Here is a 20,801-nt window from a genome sequence, read left to right on the forward strand (position 1 = left end):
GAGGTCCCTGGACCCCTGGGGCTGCTTCCTGACCAAAGCCATAATCTCTCTGCAGAGGCTGACACTTGTGCTTGCCCTGGCAACCCTGATAGCTGCCTTTGGGTCGTCCTTCCAGTATGGGTACAACGTGGCCGCTGTCAACTCCCCAGCAGAGGTAGGTTACTATGGTGAGTGAGATTCAGCTCCTGAATAAACAGGGAGGGAGGTTTGGAGCAGCCTGTGGCCAGGTGTGGCCGGCCAGCACGGGGCTGTGTACACAGTGAGTGCACATGGTGGATGTTGGGGTGAAGGGAGAGGGAGACACGTTCATTGCAGGCACAGGGCCCTTGGGATAAACCAGGTCCCCAGACTTCAGCTTCTGCTGCAGAGCACCCAGGACACGTCCGGCTGGACACATGGTGAGCAAGACTCCAGGAGAGGGCTCTGACCTTCTGTGGCCTTGAAGTTGCTGTAAGAGTCAGGAGGGAGCAGGGACCACCCAGCCAACAGGAAGATTGGAGTCATTCTTCTCCGGTTGAGAAACGCGCTGGGCGGTTTGCCAATCTGAGGCCTCCCAGCCCTCCCCGTGGGTGCTATGGCCAACCTGCTGCTCCCAAAGCTTCATCCTGACTCCTATTCCCCTACTTAGCAACGCTGATCTTTATGTGCCCAGGTCATCCCATTGGGTGGCCTGACAGCTTGCATTGCTCTTTCTGCAAAGCGAGATCAAGTTATCTTAGCGTCCTGTTTTGCTTTGTTCCCTAGTACATGAAACAGTTTTACAATGACACCTACTATGACAGAACCGGTGGATACATGGAAAGCTACTCCTTGACGTTGCTGTGGTCTGTAACTGTGTCCATGTTTCCCTTTGGAGGCTTCGTCGGATCCCTCCTGGTTGGCCCCCTGGTGAATAAACTTGGCAGGTGAGGGAAAGTGAAATTTTTAACTCCCTGAAACTCATCAGAGATTTAAATGTAGACCTAAAATTGAAATCTTCATTGTGATGCTAGCGTAATAACCAACAACTGTGGTCATATTTATTATCTAACGGGGTCATAAAAAGAAGACCAGACATTGACAAAGTGTTTGGGGACTGAGGGAAAGTCTCAGGGGTTAGAAGCCGGGGCGGCCGCAGATCCCCTGGCTCTCAGGCAGATGCGGAAAGAGCCACACGTGCCTTACCAAGACCCAGGACTCACTTCGGCACTCACTGCTGTTTCTCCTTGAAGATATTTTCCTTACCAAAACCAGAAATGAGTTCCTTCCTTGACTTTTCTGCCTTTACAAATTAATTCTCAGACACTGAAAGGTTTGGCCAAGGTGTTGGTCACAGCATAGATCATGATCTAGAGTGTTCTTTTTTTTTTCTTTTTGTAGTCCTACTATTTGTCAATAGAGTGTTCTTGAACTCTTGACAAAAACTAACACAATGATCTTCTTTCCTGCTCTCTTTAACCTTGGGACCAGGTAATATGCAAAGTTGAGCCTAAAGTTTAGAAATACGAGAAATTCTGTATTTTATTCCAAAAATTTTCTTAAGGTATGACACTTCCTAGTGTAAATTCTGTGGACATTACAGAGCAACTTGCTCATAAGCAGAATTGTAAACGTTACTTGCACATGCTTAGAAGTGAAATTTGCTTCTAAGCATGTGCAAGTAAACTCTATACTGTACTTCTGTTATTTTGGGGCAAATACCTTCACAATATATTGCTTTATTTTTTAATCATACATATAATATATTTTTATGCAAAAATTTTAATATTTCAAGTGGTCAAATTTATGGTTTTTGCTTTTTGTGTTTTAAGACAACTTTCCTTACCTGGAGTCTTAAGGATATGCTTCTATACTTTTAAAGTTAATTTTACAATTTTGTTTTTCCCAGATTTGGAATTTTATTGTATATACTGAATGATGAGAGAGAGCTAATTTAATTTTTTCCAAGTGGAAAGTCCATTGCCTTCAAATATGTTAGTTATTCCTGTTCCTTTACTCTTCCATTTAAATTTTTATTGAATGAATTTTTAAATCAGTTTCTCAAAATCCCTGAAAAGGGGATTCTGATTGGAATTGCTCTGAATTTATAAATTGACTTGAGGAAAACTGAAGTCCTCACCATGTTGAGTTTTCCCGTTTGTGAACAAGCTGGAGCTTTCTTTCCACTTTTTGGAGGACTTGCTGTGTGTCCGTGCCTGGGTGCAGCCAGCCAGGGAGGGGCCACACTGTTTTCCAAAGTGGGTGTGTCATTTTGCATTTCCATCAGCAGTGCATGAGAATTCCTGTTGCTCCAGCATTTGGTATTGTCAGTATTCTGGGTTTCAGCTATTCTGATAGGTGGCATCCCCTTGTTTTAATTTGCATTTCCCTGTTGACATATCTTGGGGTGCATCTTTTCCTATGCCTATTTCCCATCTGTAGACCTTGGTGAAGTGTCTATCGGGTTTTTTTCTTACTGAGTTTTAAGAGTTTTTTCTATATTTTATTTTATTTTTCTATAGACAGGCTCTCGTTCTGTTGTCCAGGCTGGAGCGCACTGGTGCAGTCGTAGCTCCCTGTGACCTCCAACTTCTGGGCTCAAGCGATCCTCCCACCTCAGCCTCCTGAGTAGCTGGGACTACAGGAACACGCACCACCACACACAGCTAATTTTTTTTTTTAAATTTTTTGTAGAGAAAAGGTCTTACTATGTTGCCAAGGCTGATCTTGAACTCCTGGCCTCAAACTGTCCTCCCACCCCAGCCTCCCAAAGTGCCAGGATTATAGGCATGAGCCACTATGTCCAGCTTTGTATATTTTAGATAAAATATGTCTCTTGCAAATATTTTCTCCCAGTCTGTGGCTGTCTTTTCATTCTCTTAACAGTGTCTTTCACAGAGCAGATATTTTTGATTTTAATGAAGACCAGCTTATCAATTCTTTCCCTTTTTGGTAATAAAATTGACTTTTAATACATTCATTTGATACTATATATATTTTGAGGCTATGTTGGAACCCTCTATGTTTATGATGATATATCTTTGTTACTGTTTCTTTTACCTCTTTATAATGCATATAAAACCTTTGTGTTCTACATTTTTGTCCCAGATTATATTTTGTCAGTTATTAAGACTGTTACCCAACTTCCCTTTCTCTGTCACTCAGGCTAGAGTGCAGTGGAATCGTCATAGCTCACTGCAGCCTTAAACTCCTGGGCTTTTTTTTTTTTTTTTGTATAAGAATTTTCAGAGTCCAAAACTACTGGGCTTAATCAATCCTCCCGCCTCAGTCTCCCGAGTAGCTAGGACTACAGGCGTGACCCACCTAACGCAGCCTTATTTTTATATTTTCAAATATTCTATATTATTTTCATCTTAAGTATCAATTCTTTCTTTCATGAATTGTGCCTTTGGTGTTGTACCTAAAAAAGTCATCGCCAGATGCACAGCCATCTAGATTTTTTCCTATGCTATCTTTTAAGATTTTTATAGTTTTGCATTTTGTGTTTAGATCTGTGATCCATTTTGAGTTAATATCTGTGAAGGGTATAATGTCTGTGTCTAGATTCATTTTTCTGCATGTGGATGTCCAGTTTTTCCAGCCCCATTTGTTGAAAAGTTTATCTTTTCTCCATTGTATTTCCTTTGCTCCTTTGTCAAAGACCAGTTAGCTACATTTCTGTGGGTCCGTTGTTGGGCTGTCTGTTCTGTTCCACTGTCTGTCCATTCACCAGACTGTCCTGATTATTGTAGCTTTATAGTAAGTCTTGAAATCAGATAGTGTCGGTTTTCCAATATAGCACCACTTTGATTCCTTGTTTTATGACAGTAATCATTTTAACCATGTTATAGTCTCCAATTCTATTCTCAGAAGCAGTGCTGTTTGCATATGGGGTTTTTTCATGCGTTTTGCTTGGTAGGGCAGCGTTTGGGGATCCCTCCAGAGAAGTTGCCTGGCTGTGATGGGATCTCCAGGGCCCAAGTCCACCTCTGGGCTTGTTTCTGACTTAAATGGGAGTGCTTTTTAAGTTTTAAGTGTGATGTTTGTCATAGGTTTTTAATAGATTCCCTTTATCAGCTTAAAGAAGTTCCTCTATTTGTAGTTTGTTAAGGCTGCTTTTTAAAAAAAATCATAGTAGTATTAAATTTTATTGACTTCTTTTGCTACTTCCATTGAGCTAATCCTGCATTTTTCCCCAGTATGATCTTTAATATGGTGAAATACATTGAAAGATTTTTGTATGTACTGTTGAATTCAATCTGCTAATATTTCATTTAGGATTTTTGCATCTGTGTTGCCATAAGTGAGACTGGCCCATGCTTTTTTTCTTCTTCTAATGTCTTTACCCAGGACAATTTTGGGTTTGGGTTTCAAGATTACATTAAAATTATGAATTAGCTTATGATTTAAAAAACCTTGTAGTGACAATCGCTTCTCAGCCTTTTGGCTGAGCCAAGTAAAAAACTCTTTTAACTATATTTGAATGTGGATCCCTTCCCCTCCATCCTCACCACAATTGCCCTCTGGACTGTGGTCATTTTAACTTGCTCCCACGCAAGAAATATTCCCACTTCATTTGACCTGTATCAGTCTCAGGTCCCAGAGTACTAAACGCACAGCACTGAAGCCCACTGCTGTGACTGGTGGGGCCTGCACAGAGTAAACACTCCGCGAACCTCTGTTGAATGAATGAGTGAATCCTTAAGCCGAACTAACTGATATTTTGTCCTCTGCAGAAAAGGGACCTTACTGTTCAACAACATATTTTCCATCGTGCCTGCCATCTTAATGGGATGCAGCAAAGTCGCGAAGTCATTTGAGCTTATAATTGTTTCCAGACTTCTGGTGGGAATATGTGCAGGTAAACAGTGTCCCGCTGTACTGCCATTCTGTTAGGATCACCCAGGAGGAGCGGCCGCCCGGGGCCTGAGCCAGTCTGGGTCTCTGGAGCACCTAGATTCCAGCTGCTCCTATACCTCTGCTGGGAAAAGGGTGTTTGAGCCCCTACGTTAATCCACATGGCAGCCAGTAGGCAGATCTTTAGTGTGAGGTTTTCTGCAAAGAAAGCTGTTCTTTGAAAGACTGAAATACAAAATCTTAAATTGGGAAGGGTCCTTCCAATCCAATCCTTTATCTCAGTATTTTCTAAAGTGCAAGACTTCAGACGGCAGGTCGAGACCAGTTAGTGGGTGGCAGCATCTGTTAGCGAGCAGCGTTTTCTTTTTAAAAATAGAATAATAGACTGTGTCATATGTATTGTCTTTTGAAACTTTTATTTCAGTTATTATCTGTATATGTATGGGACAACTAGGTTGCAATGTAAAACGCATTTCTGTTTTTTACTGTGGGTCGTGGTTAAAAAAGCTTGAGAAACAATCTAATACATGAATCCCTCTACCACAAAGGTGTTAACAATAGCAACTGCTCAAATGTTGTAGGACAATTTAAAGTTTGCAGAGGGCTTTCAAGAGAACACCCATTCCTTAAATGCCCACCTGCTGAGGAGGGTAACCACTTGCCTGATGTCTCACCCAACGCTCTGTGGAGCTGGCTTCCAAACCTACCGCCCAGGCTGCACTGCGGTGGTTTTAGAAAACTCTCCCATGATCAATTTAAACTGAAGAGAGAGGAGGTTAAAGCCACACTCGTGGCTTTCCCCAGAGTTGGTGTCAGTAGACAGTGTTTCCCAGGGCCAGACACAGAGGCATCTAGGGTGCAAACCCTCAGGGCCCACAAGTGCAGGCTGGGCACCCGGGAGTGAGCACCTGCTGAAATTGGCACCTGGGGCACCTCACCTGCCTCCCTCCAGCCAAGGTTTCCCAGCATTGCCAAGGAACCCTCATGTGCTCCTTCCAAATGCAGGGATTGGGGGGACAAACAGATGTCTGCAAACCCCTCAGCTGGCGTTAATTGGCAGCAATGGAGAAGTGAGAACAAGAAGAGAACGTGTTTCCTGAATGGAGACCCAGTCATTGCAAGGGGAGCTGGTGGGCCCCAAACTGCACGTAGTGCTGGGCTTTCCCACAGAGGGGCTCTGCCTTCCAATTTTCCCTGCAGGGGGCTCAGGTTTTTGAAAAATGGATGATGCCTAAAAGTTGTCAGCGGTGAGCAGGTCCAGGCACTTCTACTGACCACCAACAATTCAGAATTAGTTGCCACAGAGGAATCTCAGGCTCCAGGAGATAACAAATCACAGTTAGAAACCCTAACCTTTGCTCTTAGGTAAGTGTGCCTTCCAGTTCTCAGAATTTCGCACACTGAAAATGATGTGGGCTCCAAAGAGCCGCACACGTGGGTTACATCAATCAACAGGTACCACATTAGAAGTGGCAACCGAGAGATGTAGTAATTCATTTTACAAAATAAGCCCATTACATTTTTGCAAATCTCTTTAATGTCTAACTTGATGGAAGGCAGCTGGATCCGCAGACCAGCTTCTGTGTTCAGTCAGTTGTGACATCACCTGGCAGGTGGCTTCTGGAAAACTCCACCGTAAGCTTGTAAGAGAACACAAATGAAAAGGGTGAAAAACATCTCAGGTATATTTGGAAATAGTTTTGATCTCACAGACCCCTTAAAACTCCTCAGGAGCCCCCAGGTTCTCAGATTGTGCTTTGAGAACACGAGCCATTGGGTGCAAAGTCCACTGGGCGGTCAGTCCTGAAAGTCACTAGGGCGGATCACCAAGCCCCACGACGTAGACGCTCCTGTTAAAACCGCCCACACTAACGTGGGCCATGCAGGCCACCCTCCCACTGAAGCGAGCAGCTGCTCTGACGGGGGCACAAAGATGACTTGGACGGATGTCTAGGGTTCACAGTTCACTGGTCTGTTATTAGTCAACTTCTTGGCCAGAAAACTGAGGGTATTCACTGGCTCGAAGGAATTTAAACTTGAAAAGCCACTGTGCTGTGACTCTAGCGTCAGAACCAGCTGGCTGGGGAGCTCGGTAGTCATCTTTAAGTCGAAGTAGAGATTGCTTTCCACCAACATAAAGGCAATCCCGCCTCTTCACAAACCTCCCGAGGTTTGCCTCTTTACTTATGTCCTTGATCAAGGTAAGGCGCACATGCCATGAAGAAGCGACGTTACGTGCCTAGGACTAAGCTGGCACCCCAGGGTCTCAGCTTCCAGAAGACATTGCCCTTCCCCTGCAGCCCCTCGGGCACAGGCCTCCCACCCGCCAGACATACTAAGGGCTGCTTTAGACACTGCCCCTCTTTGCTCTGAAAATAGGGAAAAAATTGGTATTAAGGAACTGTGCTGTCTCTTTTAATACTAAGCAGAGACGTCCTTGGGCAGAATTGCCAAGCCAGAAAACCCGGCCTTTGGTACCTCCTATCTCAGTGTTGTCAAACCCCCACCCCCAGCCTGCACTCTGTCCCCTGCAGTCTCCCTGTGTGGCTGGAGCCTCCCTCTCGGGCCCCCACGTCTTTCTGAACCTCAGCTTGGCCTGAGACTAGGTGTACTGCCGTGTATCTGGTAACAACCCCTCTGCGCTTGCTCGGAGACCCCCAGGTTCTCCGTGTGCTTTTTGGAGAACTGAATGGGACAATATACATGCAAATACTTCGGAGTCTGTAAAATTAAATTCCACCTATTCTTAAGGGGGTCAGATTCCAGTATGATGGGAAAATTTACAAGTTGTTCAGAAGTAGTCCAGGTATTATAAAAATCCCAGAAATGCAGATATGCCACAATAAATGTTGAAATTTTTAATGTTTATTGATAAACATAGCTTGTCCTTCAATGCGTACAAAGGCATCTCTGCATTAGCTTGTCGTACCGTGTACTATTCCTACGAGGTATGGCTGTGGACAGGCTCCTTGGCCTTTTATTAACAGATTTCCCCAGGGAGCAAGAAAGGAGCGAGTGTGTGGACCACAGTTGGGCTTCTCCTGAGACACAGGCCAGGCGGGAGGGAGGACCTGAGGTCTGGCTGGCCTGTGCCCCGGGGGGCCCCGGTGTGGCCCCAAGGACCCCTGTTAATGGGCTTCTTTGGTCCGTTTTCTCTTCCCTGGAGGCATGAAGGGGTAAGAATTAAAAGAGGCATTTGCAGTCTTGAGAGAGTTCTGGCCCAAATAATGTGATTGCTAAGGAAGAATAAATACATTTGAAGACACAACTTGTTCCTGCCAGACTAATTTGTCCCGATGGTGTTTTTCTTTCGACCCTCCCAGGTTTGTCTTCCAATGTTGTCCCCATGTACCTGGGAGAGCTGGCCCCTAAAAACCTGCGGGGGGCTCTCGGGGTGGTGCCGCAGCTCTTCATCACCGTCGGCATCCTCGTGGCCCAGATCTTTGGTCTCCGGAATCTCCTTGCAAGTGAAGAAGGTGGGTTCAGGACCCTCGGGCCTCCTCTTGGTCCAAAGCCACTGCCGCGGGGCGGGACGTTCCTCCGGGCTGGTCTCTTCTCTCTGATAGGCTGGCTGTCCTTGGGGGCCCCACACTGCCCTGAGCCCACAGTGGCACAAGGCAGGGACAGCTTGGCCAGTGTTCTCTAATCCCTCTCAGGAGAGGGATGAGGTGGCCTTAAGTGATTCAGCTTCTCTTGGCCTGCTCAGTGGCTGCACAGAAGTCCATGGCATAGTAGTGACAGCCCCCAGTGTGCCAGGCTCTGAGCTTGGGGCATCCCTGGCACAGTTCATAGGAACCTCCAGCAACACTGCTGCCCCGGGCTGCGACTGTCCCACTGCACAGACCAGAAAGGGAAGCACCAGGAGTCAGGGCAAGCTGCCCCCGTGGGTGAGGCGGTCAGTACAGCCCAGACTCTGCCTGCACCCTTCCCAGGAGAGCCCGGGGCCCGGCACATAGTAGGCTCACAGGAACTCGTACCTGGCATTGTTTTATGTGACCTCACCTTTCTTTGTCTTGGGTCTCAAACCTCTGACGGGGAAACCATCACACCAGCCATGACAGATAAAGTGCTTACCACGAGCCAGGTGCCAGGACTTTATTGATTCGTGCTGTCATGGCACCCACTTCACAGATGCAAGCCCTGGGTCACAGAGGGACTGGGGAACATGTCCAAGGTCTCATTAGGATACAAGCCCCGCAGCTCAGGCCTGGGTCCGTGTTTTTCCATCATGCTTGCACACATTCAGGGCACCTGCACTGAAGTGCCACACCCTCGTTAGATGCAGGGACCAGAAGTGAATAAGCTAGATTCCCGACGGGGTCGCAGGGAGCGTCCCCAGCGGGACTCAGAGCCCTGTGCGTGTGCAGCTCTGTGCTGTGAGTCATTTCCTTGCTTTTGCCTCCAGTCTCACCTTTGGCAGTGATGGGGTTAATTTTACCCATTGCTGAACTCTGTGTAATGGAATCTCGCTGTAGATTAGCACATGCCACATGACGTGCGTGAGATGCGTCCGTGTAGTGGCTGGCTTGGCTTTCGCTGCAGTGTCGAATTCCCTTTTGTGAGCACCCCACGACCTCCGTACCACTCTGCTGCGTGGAGTGCTGTGCTCGTCTGCGTTGTCTCTGGTGTTCGTTTCTATAATCAGTGCTGCTGTGACCATTCCACTCAGGTGTCCTGGTGGCCCAAACACAAGCATCTCTGGGCATAGCAGGGAGTGTGCCCAGCTCCTCAGCCCCTGCCAGACTGTCCTCTAATGCAGCGGTCCCCAACCTTTTTGGCACCAGGGACCAGTTTCATGGAAGACAGTTTTTCCACAGACAGGGGTGCAGGGTGGGGTGGGGATGGTTTTGGGATGATTCAAGCGCATCACATTTATTGTGCAGTCAGACCTCTCTGCTAACGATGATCTGTATTTGCAGCCGCTCCCCAGCACTAGCATCACCGCCTCAGCTCCACTCAGACCATCAGGCATTGGATTCCCATAAGGAGCCACAGCCTAGATCCCTGCGTGTGCAGTTTACAGCAGGGTTCACGCTCCTGTGAGAATCTAATGCCGCTGCTGTTCTGACAGGAGGCGGAGCTTATGCTGTGATGCCAGCGATGGGGAGCGGCTGTAAATGCAGATGAAGCGTCTCTTGCTGCTCACCTCCTGCTGTGAGGCCTGGTTCCTAACAAGCCACAGACCAGTACTGGTCTGCTCCTGGGGGTTGTGGTTCATAGCTCTAAAGGACACCACCTGCCTGCTCAGTGACATGTGGAGACTTCCCCTTTGCCCACGTTGCTAGTGTCGGACTTCTCCATGTTGTCCACCTGGTGGGTGTGCGGTGGTCATTCACCACTCAGCCGTGCTGTGTTCCTGAGTGTCCGTTATGCGTCAGGCGCTGCTCTAGGTGCCGGGGTCCAGGGTGAGAAAGACAAGTCTCTGCCCTCACGGAGGCTGTGTCGGGACAGGGGTCACGGGGCAGAGAGTGGCTGGCAGGGCACAGAGGGACAGAGGGGGCACACACATGGCTGGCTGGGTGGGAGGCCTGTCGTGCCAGCGGCTGCTTTCCTCCTAGGCTGGCCCATCCTCCTGGGGCTGACCGGGGTGCCCGCGGCGCTGCAGGTGCTCCTGCTGCCCTTCTTCCCCGAGAGCCCCAGGTACCTGCTGATCCAGAAGAAAGACGAAGAGGGTGCCAAAAATGGTAATGTCGGCCTGGGCGGGCGGGCTCGGGGCTGTGCCCAGAGGCTCTGACCTGACTCCCTGCGTTGCCACCCTTAGCTCTGAAGAGGCTGCGCGGCTGGGACGCCGTGGACTGGGAGGTGGAGGAGATCCGGCAGGAGGACGAGGCGGAGAAGGCCGCGGGCTTCATCTCGGTGGTGAAGCTGTTCCAGATGCGGTCCCTGCGCTGGCAGCTGCTGTCCATCATCGCCCTCATGGCCGGCCAGCAGCTGTCCGGGGTGAACGCGGTACGGGGGCGGCCGCGGGCCCTGAGGCAGGGGCGGTGTCCAGGTGCAGGTGGCAGCGCCTTCCCGCGGCGCCCCCTCCCCAGCCCCTGCCTTGTCCTTCCAGATCTACTACTACGCAGACCAGATCTACGTGAGCGCCGGCGTGGAGGAGAATCAGGTCCAATACGTGACGGCCGGCACCGGGGCTGTCAACGTGGTGATGACCTTCTGCGCTGTGAGTGTCCCGGGGAGCTGAGGGCCCATCAGTGACCAAGGATGGAGGGACATCTCTGACGGTGGGGGGGTGGGTTGGAACAAGGAAGGAGCTGGATGGAAGGCCCTGCCTCCAAGCTCTCCTTTGGGACCGCCCGTGGCCCCACTCCAGATGTTCCCACCCAGCAAGGTGACTCTGCTGCAGCAGCTCACACTTGGGGCTGCCCAGCTGTGCAGGGCCAGAGCTACCCGAGTGTGACAGGAGTGTCGGGGGCCCTGGCAATGGGTGCAGAGCCCAGACATGACCTGGAGTGAGGCTTAGCCATCTCCGATAGAGCCAGGCCTCCGGCAGGCTGGACTCTTAAGTGCATCCAGTGTGTGGCTTCTGGGTGTTGTGGGGACCCTAAGATTTGGTGCTGGAGGCGTTAGGAGACCCTAGGGGTGGGGTCTCATTCAGGTGTGGGCAGCTGGGCCCAGAGGCACAGCTAGATGCCCCGCTGGCCACCAGGGGCACATTCTGGCAGGTGCATGTGGCCACCCGGCTCTCCTCTCAGCGGCCCTGTCAGAAGGACCAGGTGAGGGGCTTCCCCTGAGCAGGTGTCTCCGCAGGTGTTCGTGGTGGAGCTGCTGGGCCGGAGGCTGCTGCTGCTCCTGGGCTTCTCCGTGTGCTTCCTGGCCTGCTGCGTGCTCACGGTGGCGCTGTCGCTGCAGGTGAGGGGGCTGCCCGCAGGCCCGGGAGCTGCTCCCACTCTGGTAAAGGAAGAGGAATCAGAATAGGTTTGTTGTAGCAAATACCACCAGTCAGACGTCTGGGAATCCAGTGTCCACCCGCCAGTGGCCCAGGGCCCACTTCCCCGCAGATTTCCCCGTGGCTGCTGGAGGTGGCACTGCTGAGTAGGGGTCAGGCGCTGTCCTCCCCGGGCAGGGCAGGTCGGGTGCCCCTGAGGGCCGAGGTTCCTGAGGTCCCGTCCCAGCTCGCCCTCGCAGGGCCATTGTAAACAGGTGTAAACCGACTGTTCCCTCCCCCAGGACACGATATCCTGGATGCCTTACATCAGCATCGTCTGCGTCATTGTCTACGTCGTAGGACATGCCCTCGGGCCCAGTACGTACCAGAGCTGCCCTCCGCACGGGTCAGTCCCCGTAGCTGCGGGCTGAGCTCCTGCGAGAGGCCGCAGGAAGCCCCAGTGCAGCCCGGAACTGGCTTCTCTCCCCTCCTGGTGCAGGGGGCTGGTGCAGCACAATTAGGGGAAACAGAAGGGGGAACATGGCAGCCGGTGCCCTGGCAGAGTGGGCCTCGCAGGGGTCACTGGCCACATCCAGGGCCGAGGGGGGTGTCGTCTGTGGTGCCGCCGTCGCACACGCTGATTGCCGCCCACGCCGCTCTCCCCAGGCCCGATCCCCGCGCTGCTCATCACCGAGATCTTCCTGCAGTCCTCCCGGCCGTCCGCCTTCATGGTGGGCGGCAGCGTCCACTGGCTCTCCAACTTCGTGGTGGGCCTGGTCTTCCCGTTCATCCAGGTGAGTGGGCCCCAGGCCCCAGGTTCCCAACCCCGGCTCGGTGGAGCGAGGACCGGTCACCAAGCCCGGTCCCCCGCCGGACTCTCTTCCCGCAGGAGGGGCTGGGCTCGTACAGCTTCATCATCTTCGCGGTGATCTGCCTCCTCACCACCATCTACATCTTCATGATCGTCCCCGAGACCAAGGGCAAGTCCTTCATAGAGATCAACCAGATTTTCGTCAAGATGAACAAGGTGTCAGACGTCCACCCTGAAAAGGAGGAACTGAAGAACCTTCCGCCCGTGAGCTCGGAGCAGTAACTCGGGGGAGAAGCGGCCCGTGTAGCGGGCCTGCGTGGGGCTTCCCTCTTCCGCCTTTTCTTCTGACTTCTAGTTGTCTGCGAAAGTCCAGAAATGAGCCGAGCCTGGCATGGACCGCAGGCCTCAGCCCCGGCCGCCGCCCCGCTGGGACTGCCCGGGGCGTCCGTGGTGTTCTGGAAGCCGGGCCCTCTCGCTCCACACTGGCCTGTCGCCCACCTGGAGTCAGGCCGACAGCTCTTGCGCCGCCTGGCTGGGTTAGCCGTCATGTGGGTCCCGATAACACAGCTTTTATAACAGAAATAGGATTGAATTTTGCCAGAGTAACTCTTCTCTGTGGCCCCCATGGGCCTCCTGGGGCCACAGGCATTTGTTTAGAGCCAAATTCATCCTCTTATCACATCTTTCTCCGGAAACACCTGTTTTGGAAAGTGGGAGGTCGGAAATAATGATGTCTAGAAATCTGGGGAGCAGGTCCCTGTGGAGATATTAACTGAGTCAGAATTATTCTAAATTATGTTGTCAGTGGGAAATGGAATTGCTTCTGTACAGCCAATAAAGGAAATCTGATCCCTTTTCACTCAGGTGTGCTTCTTTCTGGGAGCAGGTGGAAGGCAAGAGTGGGTCTCCTGCTCCCGCAGGCGTCTGACTGCACTGGGTGCCAGCTTCTTGGGGGCAGGGGCTTGGCCCATTTTGTTCATCCCTGAACCCCAGTGTCTGGAAGGGGCCCGGCCTGGCGGACTCTCAGACATATCCACTGCCAGAGGGGTAGAGTGAGAGCTGAGGTGGTGGCAAAGCTGAGAGTTTCTGAGTTTAAGATTGGGGAAGTGGATGCATGTCCTCAGGTGTGTAGTGAGTACTGAGGGTCCTGAAGGTGAGACTTGGGGAGTGGGAGGGGAGAAAGTGCAGGTGCCCCTCCCCTACCACAAATATGACAGAGCTGGAGGCTTTTCTTAGAGATGTAAATAAAGGGGGTGGTGTGAGAGAGAGAGAAAAGGATGTGTACAAAAATATAGAGAAAACCTTGAAAGTGCCAAATGGCCTGTGGCAGGAAGTGACATCTCCTAGAGTTGGGAGGCAGAAACTGGGGGCTGGGCAGGACAGCAGTGGGACTTAGGAGCACCTGTCGTGGATGTGGAATGGGGATTCCACCAGCAGCAGGTTAAATAAGTCGCAAGAGCAGTGCAGGCCCAGAGGACATAAATGGTATAACCCCGTGGTTGAACCATCCTTGACCTTCTGTGGCAGGGGTCTGCCACACGGAAGGGGCACAGAAACAGCCAGAGATGTGGCCGCTGAGGAGCAGCCAGGTCAGGATATCAGAAGTCCAGGGACTGCAGCACCTCTAACACAGGGAGGCTGTGGAGTTGGTGATTCTGGGCAAACCTTGGTTCTGCCACATAGTACTTGTGCAACTTGGGCAAGTTACTTAGCTTTTCTGTACCTCAGTTTTCTCTTCTATTAAACGGATCTAATAATAAATGTCTCATATGGCTGTTGTGAGAATTAAATGACTTTATATGTTTATAGTGTTGATCAATGGCATGTATTAAGTGCTCTTAGGTATTTATAAGTGCTTGGGAATGCACATTTAACTGAAGACCAATAACCCTGCAAGTGAGATGTGGTGAGAGGCCGTGTGCAGGCATCCTGGGATAGAACAGTCAAGTAGGTGGGTGGCAGATGGCAGCAGCCACCTCACTGTTGCAGTGGGAGATTACAAGCAATGAGAAGGAGTCTAGAATGGTCCATGTGGTAACAGATTAGACTTGGAGACTTTGATATGAAGTCGTGCAGCTTAATGTAGATTCAGAGGGCTACAGAAATGTTTATAGATAAGCGTCTATACCTGGGTTAGTAAAATACAGCAGGAGGCAAGAGGTATGGGAATATAGAAGGGAGGTGAGGAATTCAGAAAGACAAGATTTTCCCAGTTGGAGAAGGTGCAGTAGGAAGATGAAGCATGAATGTTCTGGATGAGAGCACAGAAATGGGGAGAGCTTTGGGGGTGCTCTAAGCAGTTTGGTCTGAAAATGAAGTCAGAAAGATGGGGTGCTGTCTAGATCCTGCAGGTCCTTGTGGACCAAGCTGAATTAGACTCGACTGACAAGATAGTCCTGGTGTCTGGGGAGTGCCTGGCAGTGGCGTGGAGGGCGGGACCTGGCCGGGAGACCTGTCGTAAGAAACAGTGAGGGCCCAGTAAAGCCAGTGGTGGTCAGGACCAAACGTGAGGGGCACTCAGAGATGGACTCAGCAGGATTTGGGGATCACTCAGCCCTAGAGGTGAGGAGTCTGGGGACCCTGCCAGGTTTCTAACGTGGGCCCATGAGCAGTGGTTTGGGGAGCTGGGTGGCAGGTTTTGGGAGAAGTTCATGTAATTTTTGGACATGTTGAGATAGAGGAGCTTGTGGGACACACAAAAGATGTCCACAAGGAAGTTGGCGTGTGGCTCTGGAGCTCAAGAGAGCAGGGATGTAGGTTTGGGGGGAAACCATAAATTCGTTAGCACGTCCTGTGTGCCAGGCACTGCTCCAGGCTGCGGCAATGAAGAAAACCATGACTCCTGAGAGGCGCAGTAAGGAAAACTGGATTAGCCTCGGGTGGCAGGTGGGGGAACTGCCTGGATGGAGGGCAGGAGCCACCCCAGAGGCAGCAGAAGGAAAGCAGGTGGAACGTCTTGGGGTGGGGGAGGGCTGGCCACGGTTCAGGGGATGACAGGAGGTAAGTGGCTGGAGCAGAAAGGGGAGGTGATGGAGGATGGCAGTGGTGTTCAGACACTTAGGGTGGCCTGGTAAGTGGCGGATTCTGTTGCAAGTGTGACAGAAAGCCACTGGCTGATTTGAGCCAGAGTGTCCTGATCTGATCTCCAATTTAAAGAGTCATTCCAGCTTCCCTGGAGAAGAGTCTGGGGGAGCCCAGGAGGGAGCAAGAAAAATCAGATCCTTCCCAGAGGATCTGAGACGAGGTTAAAGCCCCACATTTGCATACGGACCAGGAGGATGACAGGTGGGAGGTGGCACACCATCTAACAAGGGGCACAGGGAGGCTGGTGGTGAGGACGGAGCCACCAGCCCTACCATTTGCTGGGACGAGAAAGGAGCAACCCTTCAATGACTCGGTGGCCCCAGGGAGAGCGGTGTGAGGGGCGAGGCAGGGCGGACTTCCAGGGCGGGAGCGCAGCAGAAGCAGGAAGATGGATTAGAAGCTCCAGTTGTTTAGCACTCTCTCTCTCCCTCCCTCCCGGTGCTATTCCTGTTTGAGCTGGTGTTGTACATGTATGTTACATATAAAAAAAAAGTATACGTGTAATGGAGGTTTGTAGTGAAAATTCTCTGACCGATGAGGAGGCACGATTGAAAAAGTTTGGAGACCACAGGGGGCCAAGCAGGCTGCAAAGATAAGCGAAGGCGGAGGAGAAATGACACTTTGGGAGACCTAGACAACGTCAGGAGGTGGGAAGTCCCTCGCATCCGCCGGAATCAAGATCAAGGAAGGCGTTGGCTGGCGAGAGGGATGGGGCTGCGCAGGGTTACAGACCCGTGGCTCACCGCTGTATCCACGGCGCCTGAACAGCGGCTGGTGCATAGTAGCGGCTCATTAAATGGTTTTTGAATGAAGAGTCTCAGCTGGGAGGATTTTAAAGGTTCACAGCAGAGCAGGAAAGAACAGAACTGGGGAGAACGTGCCCAGCCGTGAGGCGACATGCTCATAACCCAATCAGGCAGTCGGAAGGTAGGTCTGACCAGCGGTTTCCACACTTTTGGATTTCACAGACAGAAATGTGGTAGACTAACCTAGGGATGCCTACTTTTTATTTTGCAAAGAAGAACATTAAAAGCAAATTGACTCCCATTAACGATCAAAATGAGAAAAAAACATTGAAAAAGAAAGAGCATTTTCCTGCCTAGGAAGGATATAATCATAGAATACATTTCAGTCCTTTAGAGTGAACCGATTTTTCTTTGTGAAAACCTTACTCCATTGCCTGCATCCTAGTGTTGCTTAACCCACCGGGACAGAGACATCAGGAGCAGGGGTGGCAAGTGCATGGGCTGTTTTCATTATGGAAGGAATAGAGAGTTGACGCTCTAATCTGGAACGTCAGTGAGACAGAATCTTGTCACCTTCAGTCTGTTTTCTCCAGGGCTGTCCCGGAGTTCCCAGAGGAAGAATGAGGAAGCAGGAAGCTGGTGTCCTGACACCCACATTTGCATGACTTTCGTGGTAAAAATAGGTGAGGTTTGGTTCTCTTACCCGTGAACCTTTCCTCTTTCCCCTCCTACTGGTCCTCAGCCAGTGTGGGTTGAGTGCTTGTTGAAGGGCGGCTCTTGTCATCCCTCATTCTGCCTTGCCCTGGAGCACGGAAGTGATACCTCATGGCACCTGTGTCTTCGGGAATTTGCAGTTTAGCCAGGGAGAGAAGCCTCGCACGTGCCTTTTGCATCCTTGTGTTACCACTGAAAGTTCAGCACTCATCCTTGAGGCTGCATCAGAAAAACAAGAACAAGTGGTTTGAGGAGAAGGAAAGGAAAGTTTTATTAATTTGCCAGCAAATGAGGAGGATGGAGACTCTTGTCTGAAATGCATGCCATCGTTCTAATAACAAGCAGAAATACCGAGCTTTTAAAGGGTGGGTTCTCAGCTTTGGGTAACTGCTGTTCAACTGCAGTTAATGATACCAATCGTCCCATCTCCCATCTCGGTCCCGTCTCACTGAAGACAAACCTGTGACCTGTACCCAGGAACTCCCTCACCAGGTCTGGGCTGCGCCATGTCCTGTAGCACAAAGAACAAGACATTCCCCTGCCCCTCCCAACCCCTGGCCTGAGGCAGGGGTGCAGGTTTTATTTCTCAAAAAGGACTGGAGGATGTTTTAAAGAGACAGAAAATATCTTTGCCTTTTTTTTCAGGCCATTCCCTCAGTTCTGTATTCCCCACTGTCAATATTTCCCTTCCATATCTATGGGAGGACGGGTGACCACTCTGTTACACTGGCACCCCTGAAAGTAGACGGGTCACCAGAGCCGTGTGTGACAATTTGGCCAGGGTTCCTGCTCTTGCCAGGTGTCTTAGTCCGTGTTGTGCTGCTATAACAGAACACCGCAGCCTGGGTAATTGATTCGCACTGGAAGTTTATTTGGCTCACAGTTCTGGAGGCAGGGAAGTCCCAGCTCCAGGGCCCGTGTCTGGTGAGGGCCTTCCTGCTGCATCCTAATATGGCAGAGGGCACTACACGGGCGACACAGTGGGAGAGGGCGCCAGACTCCTTTATAAGGACCCCACTCTCAGGATAGTGGACCCACTCCTGCAATGACAGCATTAATCCACTCAAGAGGGCACAGCCCTTGTGACCTAATCACCCCTTAAAGGCTCAACCTCTCAACAGTGTCACACTGGGGATTGATTTTCCAGCACATGAACTTTGGGGGACACATTCAAACCCTAGCACCAGTTCTGCTCAAACCTGGCAAGATCGGATCTGGAAATACAGCCTCCATACGCGCTGCCAGTGTTCCAGTCAGTACCCGAAGGACACAGGCTTCTGCAAGCCGCACTGAGTAATGTTCCTTGAATGGATATCCAAGAGATCTGCCCAATGACATCTACTGTTTGTACATTTAAAAAAAAAAAAAAGCCACATGCAAAAAGAAACCACAGGGCAATAAGAATCGACTGAACATCGTGTGCAGTCTGGGGGACTGCTGTGAACATTTTAATCATCTGAGCAGCTCCGGTGCCTGGCAGGGAGCCTGGCCCTTGTCGGCACTTAACACATGTTGAGTGAATGAATGTGAACTGGAAGGGTCTTCAAGGAAAAGGTGCACTGTGAGCTGAGCCTTCAGGAATGGGTGGGATCTGCACAGCGGTGGAGGGAAGGTGTTCTGGAGGGCAGCGGAGGAGGGAGCATCGTGAAGTAAGAACATGCATCTATTCAACAAATATTTATCTGGCACCTACTGTGTGCCAGGCAGTGGATCTAATGGTCCAAAAGACAAGCAAACCAATACTTAAGACCATTTCAGATAACTGTCAGGGACAGTGTTAGCGTGCGGGCCAGACGGGAGGGTGGCTTTAGAAAGGGTGGTCCTAGGCAGGTCCTCCCCAGGGAGGTGACATTTGACCTGAGCCCTGGGGGAAGAGTGTTCTAAGCAGAAGGAGCAGCGGGAAGGAGCTTGGTTTTGCCAGGAGCCTGACTGCACTGCGGCAGCAGACTCAGAAAGGAGGAGGCTCACTGAGCCTGATCGGGGTTGTTAGAACAGCGCATGCTGCGCGGAAAGCACGCGGAAGAATCAAGAATTGGCTGATAAAGCTGAAAGATCTGCTGGACTGGCATTCAGTGTCTTTAGAAACAAACTGGAAGACAATTGTGGTTGGTAGAACAATGATGTCCCCAATGCATCCCTGCCCTCATTCCCAGAACCTGTGAAAATGCGGAGTCACGTGGCAGAGGGGAGTGAAATGTGCAGATGGAATCAAGCTTGCTGACGAGCTGGCCCTGGGGGGAGATTATCTGGATTATCCAGGGCCCCAGTGTTATCACAGGGAGGAGAACCAGGGCCAGGGCAGCATGAGAAAGACCCGTCTGCTGCTGCCGGCTTTGATGGGCCCTGGCCGCCAGCCAAGAAACTCAGGCGCCTCTGGACGCTGGGAAAGGCAAGAACGGATTCTCCCCCCAGAGCCTCCAGAATGGGATGCAGCCCTGCGGACCCCTTTTTTTGTTTGTTTTTATTGAGACAGAGTCTTGCTCTGTCACCTGGGCTAGAGTGCCGTGGTGTCAGCCTAGCTCACAGCAACTTCAAACCCCTGAACTCAAGCGATCCTCCTGCCTCAGCCTCCCGAGTAGCTGGGACTACAGGGAGCGCCACCGCGCCCAGCCCCAACACCTTGAGAGGCCATGTCAGATTTATGACCTGCAATACCCTGAGAGAGTAAATTTGTGTTGTTTTAAGCCACTAGCTTTGTGATAATTTGTTACGGCAGAAAACTGATGGAGATGTTGCTACTGGGTGTTGGGGTGGGTGCTGCTGAAACACCAAAATAAATACCTCAGAACAGGGCAATGGCGTGAGCACTGGGCAAGCGGAAGAGCCTGGAAGAATTTCGAGAAATGGGCATGAAAAGCCTCGATTGGGGTCAGTGGAAACAGGAGGGTTGATGACCTTGCTGCGGAGGACTCAGGAGGAAGTCGGGGGGCAAAACTCGGATCCTGTCAGAGAACACCCGAGAGGTCCGGGGTGCGCAGGAGAAATAAGAACCTCCTGTCATCCCCGCCCTGCGATGGCCCTCCGGCCACCATCCGTGGCACTGAGTGTGCTCTGCTTAGGTCACTTCACATAAAGTCCCTGTTAACGAAAGACACGTAGTGTTTCCAGGTTCCCACACGGTTTTCATGATTCTCCTTGGACACAGCAGCCTGGTGTTCCAATCAGCCCACTTGTCATGATTTATTCGCTCACTCCCTTCTTTTTTAATGCTTGTAGAGATGATTCTGAAGTGAGCACCTTTTTTCTAAAATTTTATGGACTTATTTAATACTATTAAGTGTAATTAGAAATAAGAAAATTGAGTTTCTTTAAAAGCATCTAGTTTTCTCTTTCCCCCCAAAGGATAATTCATCCCAAGGCATGAGAGGAGGCGGATATGGAGAAATGGCAGAGCAGAAGACGCCCAGATCCAGGCCACGGCCCGACCTGGTTTCCAAAACTCCTGATCTCTAGGGACCAATGTCGGACGATGTTTATTCCTCCTTGGTGCAACTGGGGAGCTTCTGGTGTGGGGCTTGGCGGAGGCAAAGATGAAATCCACGCTGTGTGTGACTTGTGCACTGGCAAAACACCAACCTGTTTCTTATCAACATGTTTAAGGAGATTTGCTCCTGGGAAACGTTGGCAGGTCCAGAGGGCAGAAGGGTCATAAAGCCAGGAGGGCTCGGGGGAGAAACAGCAGGTCCTGCAGGTGCCCAGCCCACAGCAGGACTAAGGTGTCACTTGGCAGGCAGAGCGCACCTGTTCTCCCACCTGAGCAAGG

The 20,801-nt window shown here is 50.9% G+C and overlaps 1 protein-coding gene across 2 annotated transcripts in view; it reads left to right on the forward strand.

The window, feature by feature from the left end:
• The window catches only part of SLC2A5 (solute carrier family 2 member 5), a 28,746-nt gene extending 15,393 nt beyond the window's left edge, over window positions 1-13,353 (forward strand). For both annotated transcript variants that reach the window (XM_045546213.1, XM_045546215.1), the window contains exons 2-12: window positions 56-154; window positions 745-905; window positions 4,695-4,819; window positions 8,139-8,291; window positions 10,374-10,499; window positions 10,577-10,764; window positions 10,868-10,978; window positions 11,566-11,667; window positions 11,986-12,061; window positions 12,350-12,477; window positions 12,573-13,353. In XM_045546213.1, coding sequence (XP_045402169.1) covers window positions 56-154; window positions 745-905; window positions 4,695-4,819; window positions 8,139-8,291; window positions 10,374-10,499; window positions 10,577-10,764; window positions 10,868-10,978; window positions 11,566-11,667; window positions 11,986-12,061; window positions 12,350-12,477; window positions 12,573-12,776 — 1,473 coding nt within the window. In that variant the 3' untranslated portion in view covers window positions 12,777-13,353. The remainder of the gene's footprint in view (window positions 1-55; window positions 155-744; window positions 906-4,694; window positions 4,820-8,138; window positions 8,292-10,373; window positions 10,500-10,576; window positions 10,765-10,867; window positions 10,979-11,565; window positions 11,668-11,985; window positions 12,062-12,349; window positions 12,478-12,572) is intronic.
• Window positions 13,354-20,801: the final 7,448 nt, after the last annotated feature.

The sequence above is a fragment of the Lemur catta genome, chromosome 3 (genome assembly GCF_020740605.2).
Source record: "Lemur catta isolate mLemCat1 chromosome 3, mLemCat1.pri, whole genome shotgun sequence".
Lineage (NCBI taxonomy): Eukaryota > Metazoa > Chordata > Mammalia > Primates > Lemuridae > Lemur > Lemur catta.